Below are 11,819 nucleotides of genomic sequence, written 5' to 3'. Positions count from 1 at the left end.
AATAAAGATGACAATACCTACTATATTTTTATGGATATTAATTGACGTGTGAGGTTGACTAAAAATACATTTTATCATTTTTGTTATTTTCATTCTAATAAAATTAACATTTGAATATAAATGTATGAACTGCATATTGACAATGATTAATTTATTGAAATATTACGTTTTATTTGACAATAATGATGCAAAGATGAAAAATTTTTTATCGAGTAGTTTAGTTTTGTCATAGTGGAATTAGGTTAGGAATGATTTCTTATTTATTGCCATGATAATGTTTTTTAAATGCCATACAACAATAGTAAATAGCAACATAATCATACAATAATTATGTATTATATCAATGCAATAATTACTTGTCAACAGACAATCTAATATTAACTAAAACTGGATGACCGAAGACATAAATCTCTTAAAAATAATTTAGTCATTTAAATTACAGAGTGTTATTTGAAATAATTATATTTGTAACTATCGCATTACAATTTCCCTTATATATTAATAATAGTAGGCTATTTAAAAATATTATTAAAAGCAATTTTCTAAGTATAAATATAATTTTGCAGTTAAACATGTAAATTGTAATGATTTTATCGATTATTGTAAATCGCATTATAATATGTTGCAATGTATGCAAAGACATTATCTTACTAAAAGTAAAACCTTAAAATTTTATAATTAACTGAAAAATAACTATATTGAACCATGAAAAACTATAAGATACTATTTTATTCTTAGCATTTATACATAAATTTGCAAATAAACTAGTTGGGCTGCAGCCTAAAGGGTTATAATTATCAACTTATAAGTTACAATTGGAATTAAGGAACATGCACACGACCAGTTTTTATAGGTGAAAACAATCCTTGAGGAAAAATTCTCACAATTCGTAGAATATTCGAAGCATTCTTAGTCAAACCACGCAGTCATCGACCAGACGTCAAAAAATTTCGAAATTTTTTTGGTTAACTTCTTTTCGTCTAATATAAGACCTCGTTTCACTCATATTATCCAAAATATAGATGTTTTTAAAGTTATTTTTCACAAAAAATCAACTTTGACCAGTTTTAAAATTCTGAAATTATGTATCATTAAATCAAATAATCAGAATGGGCCAAGATTTCTATTTTTTTAATAATGAAAATTTTTATTCTACAAAATATGAAAAAAAATTTATAATTTCAGTTTTTTCTATCACAAAAAATAAAACATGTCTTGGTAAAATTAGATTTTTTGCTTATTTTGGAAATAAAAAATGAAAATGTACCTTAAAAATAAAATTATACAAATTGTTTTTCATATTTTAAAGGAAAAAAAAATTGTATTTACTATATACTAAAATAAAATAGAAATAAATCTGTCCAACCTCGTTATTAGATGAAAAGATTTGATTTGAGTCTCTGATTTCATGATTAAAATAAAAACTCTGTTAAGAGTATCTACACTTCATATAGATACATCAATACATGGATATGTCCTAATAATTATATGATTATTTCCGATCTGTAATCTCCTCGTGATATATGATGATAGTTTAGTCCTAAGTATACGTTCCGGCCAAATGTAATTAGTAATATAATATCTGGCCTTTAGTTACTGTTGCCGATTTACTGGCAACATTTATCAATATTTAACATTTCTCATAAATAAATTTTCGTAGTTTGTCAGTAAGTAAATGCCTACCTAACAAGTTAATTTGACTATCCTTATTTATATCATTATATCGTTATATATCGAAGCTAAAAATTAATGATTCCATCAAAAATTCAGTTTGAAGAAGGATTGATCATTTTTTTAAATCGTATTAATTCTGTTGTTAAAAATCACCATAATAGTTTATGAGTTAAGCAGAGTTAGTAGTAGTTGATGTATAGTGATTTTACGACCAGATAAATAACTGTAAGTTTTAAGACTTGTAACTTTATCACTTTAGTAGCATTAGCTACATCTTGTCACGAGAAAAATTTGATTAATAATTATTTATCAACTTATTCGTTTTTATTAGAATGTTAATTTATAGGTTAATTTTTTTTTATCCATCTATTAATTAAAATGTTAAAAGTTAGACTTGTAGATGTTTTCAGTTCAGCTTATGTCTTATTTAAACAAACGACCGTCTAAAGAATAAAATAACTTTCCTTTTTGGGTCTTGAATTGGTTTATTCATCGTTAAGTCAGTAGTAACCCCAATCGACCAAATTAATATTTATATGTAAAACTCCCATCTGTGTCCCTCCGGGTAAAGAAAATACAAACTATATTAATGTCTAATCAGGAAAACAATTTCTCATGCTAAAAGCATTTTAAAGTCGAGGCCGGGTGAGAAGGAAAGTATAATATTATTTAGAGGTTAGCACATAACTCATCTGCTCTATATCTCTCGTCTATGCTTTTAACATAACAATTATTGTTTAGTCAAAAGTGGTTATCGACCATTTATTTTGTTGTTTTCCTTTTCACTAATCCTAATTATTTTAATCACATTTGTTACTATTTAAATGCATTCCATAAACACTATCGACATTTTACATTGAGTTTCTTCCATCTGAATTTAAATCCGTTAAAATAATCATAACAAATCTTAATTTAAACCAAAGTGATATTATTCATAATATTTTTCCTACTTCCAAAATGTTAAGCAAATTCCTTGATAAAATGTTTATATCAATATTTGTATTTTATCTATGAACACTGGAAATCCCTTACTTGCTTACTACTACTACTCACTTACGTATAATACTTCCTTATTGTGCTGGCTTATACTGTCCTTAGTTTGAACTGTACTTTAATAAACCTACTATCCACAGATTCGCATCGAAGCTTTTATTTAAAAGTGATTTTATCACTTTTAGTTATAAAAATTCCTGTAGACCCGTGCACTGCCCGTCTCCAGTCTCCACTATGTCGCAATTCTACTGTACTGACTTTTTACTAATTTATTTAATGTTTTATTGTGTTTTGTGTAAATACATTCATGCATAATACATGATTTAATAACTACATCAATAATTCGGAGTTGGTCCCCCTAAACTAAGATCTCATCAAGTAGGTGCAATATTTGTTTTAGCCTCACGACGGTTTTTTGCTAAACAATCTCTCTAAAAGTGTTGGGCTATTTGTGCTTATAATAATGAATTAACAAATATAAACTTATGAATGTGTTAAAGCTTTCTTGGATTGAAATATTATGTGGATAATTTTCTGTTGTACGATACCCCCTGGTCGAGATAGCACGACGCTATCAAGGACGTGGGACATTAAATAACGGTAGGAAACAATCAAGCCAGTCAGTATAGTCTCGACAGTGGATCGGTGAGCGTCGCTCCGAAGATGGGCCCTGCAATCAGATCGAAACGTTATTATAGAACTGGAGACATGGATACTGGATACAACCGAAAATTGTCTATAAAAAAAATAAAGTTATGAGAGATAATAAAAATGTGACAAGAAACTTTTGCCTCCTTAAAAAAACTAAAATGACGCTACTGGTTAAAAATAAAACATTTTACTTTATGTTATTTATTATTTAAGCATGCCAATATTCCAAATTTAGCGAAAAAAACCGTTGCCTATCCTAGAAAAAAATGTATAGAATGCAAATGACCTTGAACGGTCGGAACAAAATTTCACCAGGTCTAACAACTCGGCTGATCGAGAAGGAAAAGTCGTTAAATCAAATTATTTTACATATTATACAGGTTAAGTTAAAAACTAAATGCAAACCTCCAAGAAAACTATTAAAACATTTTTTAATGGTAGGTATTACAAGTGTAACCTTGGGGCAATTTTGTTGCTTAAAAATATGTTTTAACAGAAATGGGATGACGATAAGCCTCCCCAAATGGCACCAAACGGCCTAAGTTAATATAACAAATTGTCTACCAGAAAAAAACTGTTGTTATATAGTAAAAGTTAAACTATTTAAAAAAACCCTTAACCACAGACAATAAACCTTAAGATGCTTGTTTCTAATGCCCACATTATATTAAAGAATTATTAAATAATTACCCTTAGTGAATCGTGAAAAAAAAGGTGGTTGGATAAATGTATCTCGTATTATTTAAGGGGTCTCTACACTAGCATTTAGTAAGGCGCATTGTATAGGCAATTTTTCGTTAAATTTTAACATTAAGAGAACGCCACACCGGCCATTTCTAAGGAGTAAAGTATAGGCAATTTTTCGAAAAATCTTAATTTTGAGTTTGAACTATAATGTATACTTATTAATACAGTAATGAGGATACTTTAATAATTGCCATTTTTTTTTGTCAGACTATCATAGTCATTTCTATAGGATAAAATACAATTTGTTTGCCATCAAAACTGCTTTGCGCGGATTAATTTTTCTTAGGCTTCATATATAGTAAAGGAAAGAAATTCATATATATTATTTATGACAAAATTATCTGTGTATTTTTTCGATATACCTATTCCAACCAACGCTATATCATTTTTAAAAAAGTCAAAAAAGTCATTTCTTAATTAATTAATTATTCATTAACCAGTTAAAATATTAAAAAAAGGTCGATGGTAAAACACAGACAATGTTGTTGTCTGGAATATGTAAAAATTTGGTTTCTTAGTTTTGATTATAGCCTTTATAAAATTAATCCTCGCAAGGCGGGTTTTTTGAAGAAAATAACGGGTGTGTGACGTTCTCTTAAGCTAAAATGTTTAAACATACATATTACCATAGAAAAGATGTATCTATTTTGACAATTCATTTTCAACTTTTATAGCACATATAGGATCTATTTTTATACAGAAACATATATTTTCTACTTCAAACGTACTGTTCCTAAGAATTCTTCGATTTAAGTTTTGAAAAAACATTTTAATTCTTCATAACATTTTCAAGGCAATGGCTGCGGCACAACTAAAAAATTATTTTTAGTTAAAATTGTGCCACAGTCGTTGCCTTTAAAATGTTGTGAAGAATTACAATTTTTTTTTCAAAACTTAAATTGAAGTATTCTTAAGAACAGTATGTTTGAAGTAAAATGAGTTGGTTTTGACCCAAATACGCAGGTGCAGAGGCCCCTCAATAAATGATCAAGGATTGCTGGTGTGTGCAAAGATATTGTAGGAGATCATGGGAGGTTTAGGATAATAGTAGCTAATCCCTAATAGTTGGAATGAAGAAGAAGAAGTGTTCCTTAGCTACCGATATTTCATAAAATTTCATACTGTTTTTAACATGAAATAAAAAACTTGTTAAAATTCATACTAACTTATACTATTTGCCCGTAATATTATTACTTAAAATACAAAAAATTATAAAATTAAATTAAAGTGTAGTTTTAAATTGTATTTTAAAAGTCCTCTATTTAATGTAACAGGGTTACTGATGATGGAGACTATGTAACCAACTAATTTTAATAAATGCATACTGAAAAATTACACGATGCTATGTGTGTAACATTTTGCATAAAAAGTTTGCTTAATCTAACGCTAAAGTTTATGGGTTTCTGGCAATTATTATCTACCTATCATGGTCAAAAATATATTGTACCTATAAACGCATTTGATGATATAAGAGTACTAAACAAAAATCTAAAATTTCAAAAAATGCACGATAAAAGTAAATTGGTTCTTAACGTTTTGAACCACTTCAATGGTGCATAATTTTTGGTAAGAGTAAACATACAATATTTCCATACAATCAAACTAAATATTTAGTTTAATTAAAAAATAAGCAGAATAACATTCAAATCATATGCACTGGTTGTATTTTGTTATTTAAATTCACAGATATATATAATAAACTAGATTGCTAACTAGCGATAAGAATTAAAATCGACGATCCTCCATTCTGGTGGGATTTGTGTGTGTTATCAATGCATATAATATTTTTAATTTTTAAGAGGCTTCAACATCTGAGGTTATTAGCCATTGTGTACATGTTTTGTGTAAGTTACATTAATAATTAAATATCAAAGGTTACAATATTTTTTAAATAAGAATAATGAAATACAAAAGTGTTGATTAGATGCATATAATATTTATCTGTATATATTATTATATCAATATTATATATATTTATGACTGTTAAAAACATATATTATTCTCACGTGATAAGGTTCTAATTCCCACCAAGAAGGCGGAAAGTGGCTGCTTCAATCTTCTCTATTGGTGGCATGTACAGACAGTACAGTTAGCAATCTAGTTTATTATATATATCTGTGTTTAAATTAGGATGAGATAGATTAGGTAGGTAGGTAAAGGTTTAAAAAAAAATGTATAAAATCATCGCTTATAATTATAAAATGTAATCATTTTCACCAAACAAATAATTTTTTAATGATTGTAGTAAGACATTATTAGTATTTATAATTATTATTATTTCATCTATACATGTTATAGCTTTTTAACATATAAAAGTACCTAATTAAAACATAATATAACACAATATGTTTGTGTATGTATATATTATACCATTAAAAAGTACTTTATAAATGTATGTTCTATTGTTGTATAAAATATTACGACAGACATGCCCATGAGATCAAAAACCAAAAGATAAATAGAATTAAATTAATTAATTTTAAAAAATGGCGATATATTGTTGTACCAAAAAAAAAAATTATCTACATTATACGATAAGGAAGGATTAAAGGTGGGTGAATTATACAATATATTATTATAACAAGCGTAACTATTAGGATAATTGTTATAATAAAGTTTCTTACAATATTTTAGTCTAAAATGCGCAATTAAATGTAGTCTTCGAGCTAAGATAAAAGTCTGTTTGTACATGAAAATGTAAAAAATAAAACGAAAAAAAAAATACCAATTATTGCACATACGTATATAATATGATTTTTCAATAACAACACACAATAAAATATCTTTACACATATTTTTTTTTTTACAATAGAATTTATGTAAAATATTATATTATTTACATTTCTATAGGGTACGAATATATTATATTCGTGTAAATTTTCGGTCAGATCAAACCGTTTATATCCGATTATCATTATTTTATGGTATTGGCAAATTATACAGCTATAACGTTAAAAAGAGCTCTGATGAAATCCTCAGTAACCGTAAACAAAATCGGACCATAGTGTCTTCGCTTTGAGGGAATTTTGAGAATCGACAAAATTACTCGGTATTTTGTTCTGTTGACAACATTGTTATTATTATTGTACGTCGTCATTGGATTAACGGTCTTCTCAGCAGCTGCCAATGAGATTATTAGGTGTACAACACGTGTATGTGTAACGTTTATGTGAGGATGGGCAAATCGTTAGCGTTTGGACTTAAAACAGCGACGACGAGGTGTCGGACGACGTGACCATGATGTCGGAGCTGATGGTCTGCTGTTGATGTTGGCTGATGCTCCGCATGTTGTTGGCATTGGCGTCGCAGTCATTTAACACTTGACTTCCGCCGCCGGTGCCGGACGAGGTCATGAGCACGTCGGAAGCCGGGTTCCGACTCCGGAATCCTCCGCCGTTGTTGTTGACCAACATGAGCGCATCGGCCGACAGACTTAAAATCTTGGCGCTGTGCTCTTGAGCCTTGGCCCGGAGACAAGCGATGCTGTTGTTCCGGAACTCCTCCGAGTCCTGTGCCCGGTTCACTGCCAGCTGCATGACTGCCGCGTGGTGCTGTTCCATCTGCGACTGGATCTCCTGTTGGATGCGCCGGTGAGCCATGACGTTAGCCTCGCACTGTTGCTGTTGCCGGTCTTTGGCCTCGGCGTCTAGCTGCTGTTGCTGTTGCTGCTGCTGCTGCTGTTGCTGTTGCTGCTGTTGCTGTTGCTGCTGTTGTTGCTGCTGCTGCTGATGCTGCTGCCTTTGCGGTGACATGTCCGTCGGCATTTCCGGACTGGTCCTGCCCGAAGGCCTTTTGGCATTTTCTTCGTCCTCCTCGTCGTCGACGTCCTCGTCGTCCTCGTCGTCCTCTTTTTCGCTCTTTTGACTGGCACCGCTGCACACGGTATTGTCGTCCTTCAACTGATCAGCCGCTTCGATCGACTTCCGGTGCATACCTGCAACATTGACCGCTATACGATTAGTTTTTCAGAGCCACAGCTCTAAAAATCACGCTTTTTTTTTAGAGAGGACGCCACGCAACGCTTATTTTGGCCGCATAGTTTTTCGCAAATGTTTTTTTAGTTGTACGATTACAGTAGAGTAGAGTTACAAAATGTACATGTACAGTACACAAAGAAGAACTTTATGTGTTAATAATTTATAGAACTTAATATTATATTGCCAGTTCCGTAGCGTTTTAATTTTTTTCATAACAAACAAAATCTAAATTATTCATTCGTAAAGATTGTTTTTTCCTTTTACTTTTGTTTGTTTTATTAAAAGTTAATTTCTTTATATATATATATAAAAAACGCTACGACACAGATAAAGTTCTCTTCTATATATTGTAAAAACTTGGTTTGTCCCCCGCAGGCCGCACAGTGGTCTGAAACGCTAATTTAGGCGGCCAAAAGTATCATTTTTAAAAGCAGGATAAGAATTTTTTTTTTAGCACATTTTTTTCTCAATATCTTTATAAGGCTTAATATGAAATTTCGAGACTAAAAGTTGACATGGTAAAGCTAGAAAACTATTTAAAGAACCTAGTTCTAAAATTTGCCTGTTTTTCTAGTGATTTTTACCGAATCTTTTTATTTTTTTTTCTGCTTAAATAAAAGTTGTAAAAATTCGTTTTTTATTTAAATATATCCAAATAGTTTTATTAATTTTATACATTTTTTTTTTACCAAGTTTATAGACTTTTACTCGAACATTTTTGGTTTTCCCAATAAACTTGCTATTCCTAAAAGTTTTACTCAAAATTACGCAGTATTACGCATATTCCAATATACACATCTTGTAAAACAAGTCATCAGTCAATTTGTAAAAAAAAAAAAAAATTGCATCAGATTGCGTTTGCAGTGTACATAATGAAACTACTTAGAATAATACATTATTTCTGATATGGTGACTTTATTGGCTTCATCAAGAAATTTAAACAACATTAAACCTTTATTACTTCCAACGAAACTTGATGATTCACATTAAATTATTTATTTAAATAAAATAATTTTTTGAACATTTTGACTGGTGTACAGAGTGACTTTTTTATCATGGGCCACTCAATATTTCACTGAGTTTAATTAATAATACATTTTTTTTTTCATAGTCTTTTTATATTATAATGTGATCTCAATTTTCCACAAATTATTATGTTTCTACCCCCCTCCCAAACTAGTTTTTTTTATAACATTTTTTGAAACTTAAATGGTACCGTATATAATTTTTAAACTTTTTAAATTAAGAATACCTCACCAAAAAATTTGACTGGTAGATAACCAGTTCGTGATAATTTTTTTAAAAGTTGGAATATGCGTAATACTGTGTAATTTTGAGTAAAACTCTTTGAAATAGCAAATTTATTGGAAAAGCAAAAAATGTTCGAGTAAAAGTCTAAAAACTTGGTAAAAAAAAAAAATTGTTTTTTTAAATATTTATGAAATTAATACAATTATTTGGATATGTCAAAATTAAAAACGAATTTTTACAATTTTTATTTAAGCAGAAAAAAAAATAAAGATTCGGTAAAAATCACTAGAAAAACAGGCAAATTTTAGAACTATGTTCTTTAAATAGCTTTCTAGCATTACCATTTCAACTTTTCGTATCGAAATTTCATATGAAGCCTTATAAAGATATTGAGAAAAAAATGTGCTAAAAAAAAAAATTCTTATCCTGCTTTTAAAAATGATACTTTTGGCCGCCTAAACTGGCGTTTCAGACCACTGTGGGCCGCAAAGCAATTTGGATAGGAAAATAATTAGAATTTATCCTATAGAGATGATTATGATAGTCTGTTAAAAAAAAAATAACATCAATTAAGAATCTTCATTTCTATATTAATAAGTATACGAGTACACTACAGTTCAAGCTCTAAAGATTTTGTGAAAAATTGCATATATTTGATTTCTTGTGCTGCGCCGCGTGGCGTCCTCTATTATGCCGTTTGATTCCTTGGCTCTTTGCTATGAAACAGTTGAAACTATACAAGCAGTTACTAAGCACACCAAATATTAACTCATTTGTGTTATAGTTTTATATGACTTAATTGGCCGACAGTTGATTAATTTAAAATAAACCATAAAAAGGCTATAACAAATTAAGTTAAATAGTTGTAAATGTTAAAATAAATACTTTTAGTAGCTTTCACTAGTACGACAGTCATAAGTTTGTAAATGTAAAACATTTTATGAACTTAATTTAATTAAATTTAAAGTTTCGTTTTAATATAATTTAAGAACTTATCAATTGTTTAGTTTCTTGACACAAGTGGGAGTCAATAAGGAATAGAAAACGGAGAACATGGGAATTGTGAAAATCATTTATATTTTATGAATATTTGTATGCTAAAACGTTTAAGTTCTTTACAAAAGTGCATCTCTCAACACATATGCTTTACACGCAAATAAAAGGTGCTGTGGCGCTCTCATAAGTGAACGAATGTGATGGAATAATTGCAGTATTAGGCTTAAATACGACAGAACACAAAAACCGGCCATTTTTAATTGAGAATATAAAACGATGTGTATAGAAATTCGTATCTATTTGTAAGTACATGTATTGTGTTATAAAGTGCGCGAGTACTTAAAAAAAGGAGTAGTAATAGGATTTTGCGCATTTAATGGAGAGATACGAGCGAATTATAATAATCAAATATAATACATGTAATATGGTCGCCTATAGGTCTGTATAAGGCGTGAAAACAAAGCAAAGCAAATACCATGAACTAACGGGTAACCATCGGCCATTACGTGTTTGTAAAACAATGCCACACTTGTATATCGCGGCAAACGATTTCGAACAATGGCCATTGTGCTAATTCACCAAGCTCAATTCGGCGTTCCCATAGTAACGATAGTTTTACACGAGTACGCGAATAATAGCCCGAAGGGAAACAAAATAGATCAGACAACACTTACCAAGCAACCAGGGCGCGACGCATTCGTTTTCTTTGGCGCTCTTCAGGATCGTCTCCGGCAGAGGTAACGAATGTCTGACCATTGCGCCGTACAAACCGTACTCGGCCATTATCGTGCTTCTTCCCCAGCATTTTTCGGTTTTTCTCCACTTGGCCCGGCGGTTTTGAAACCAAACCTGTCCAATTACAATACCACAATGATTACACGTTTCACAAATTATTTGTTTATCTTTAATACAATATTAGACAACGACCGTTATATAACTTAATCTATCTTGACACAAGTTCTGCTTATTTAGATGAGGGGTGCGGCGTTAAAAATGAAAAATGCTAACAAAACAAAACTTCCATTGTTATCGAATATCACACTAGTCACTAATATGATGTGACGTCAAAGAGGTTAAGCGTAACATTGAATACAATTTGTTGAAAGAAAATTAGAAATTATTTATTATTTTAGCTTCAAAAAAATGGGTATATAATTTAATTACCATAAAGTTCAAATAAGTTGAAATATATGACATTAATGAAAGTGGATATTTTATTGAAGAGTAATAACTAGGAGATTACAATATTGGATCGGGACAAATTTGTATTCTTAAGTTGTAAAGTCTTTTTGAGCATAATCAATACTATTATGCCGCACATCTATTGCTAAGAGATATGCAATGCAAATAGTAAACAATATGATACAGCTATCGCTGTTTTGGTTAACGACCTACAATAATTATTCCAAAGAATTTATTCAATTTCCAACTGCCATATTTGGCAAATGGATTTAGATAGATTGGTTTTATGTACTACAAGTATTGGTTTAGATCTAAATGTAATGTGTCATATTCCTTAACTGCCTCTTT

General features: G+C 30.1%; 1 protein-coding gene across 2 annotated transcripts in view; it reads right to left on the bottom strand.

The window, feature by feature from the left end:
* Window positions 1-6,576: 6,576 nt before the first annotated feature.
* Window positions 6,577-11,819, bottom strand: part of LOC126835524 (visual system homeobox 1-like) — a 65,668-nt gene continuing 60,425 nt past the window's right edge. For both annotated transcript variants that reach the window (XM_050568180.1, XM_050568181.1), the window contains exons 5-6: window positions 10,964-11,138; window positions 6,577-7,999 (exon numbers count right to left, since the gene is read on the bottom strand). In XM_050568180.1, coding sequence (XP_050424137.1) covers window positions 7,266-7,999; window positions 10,964-11,138 — 909 coding nt within the window. In that variant the 3' untranslated portion in view covers window positions 6,577-7,265. The remainder of the gene's footprint in view (window positions 8,000-10,963; window positions 11,139-11,819) is intronic.

This window comes from Adelges cooleyi, unplaced genomic scaffold, assembly GCF_023614345.1.
Source record: "Adelges cooleyi isolate 19-005CV unplaced genomic scaffold, UGA_ACOO_1.1 ACOO_flye_CR_arks_rails_tigmint_CR_PRNA_23, whole genome shotgun sequence".
Classification (NCBI taxonomy): domain Eukaryota; kingdom Metazoa; phylum Arthropoda; class Insecta; order Hemiptera; family Adelgidae; genus Adelges; species Adelges cooleyi.
The sequence above is the reverse complement of the archived record's forward strand: the minus strand, read 5'-3'. Positions and strand labels throughout refer to the sequence as shown.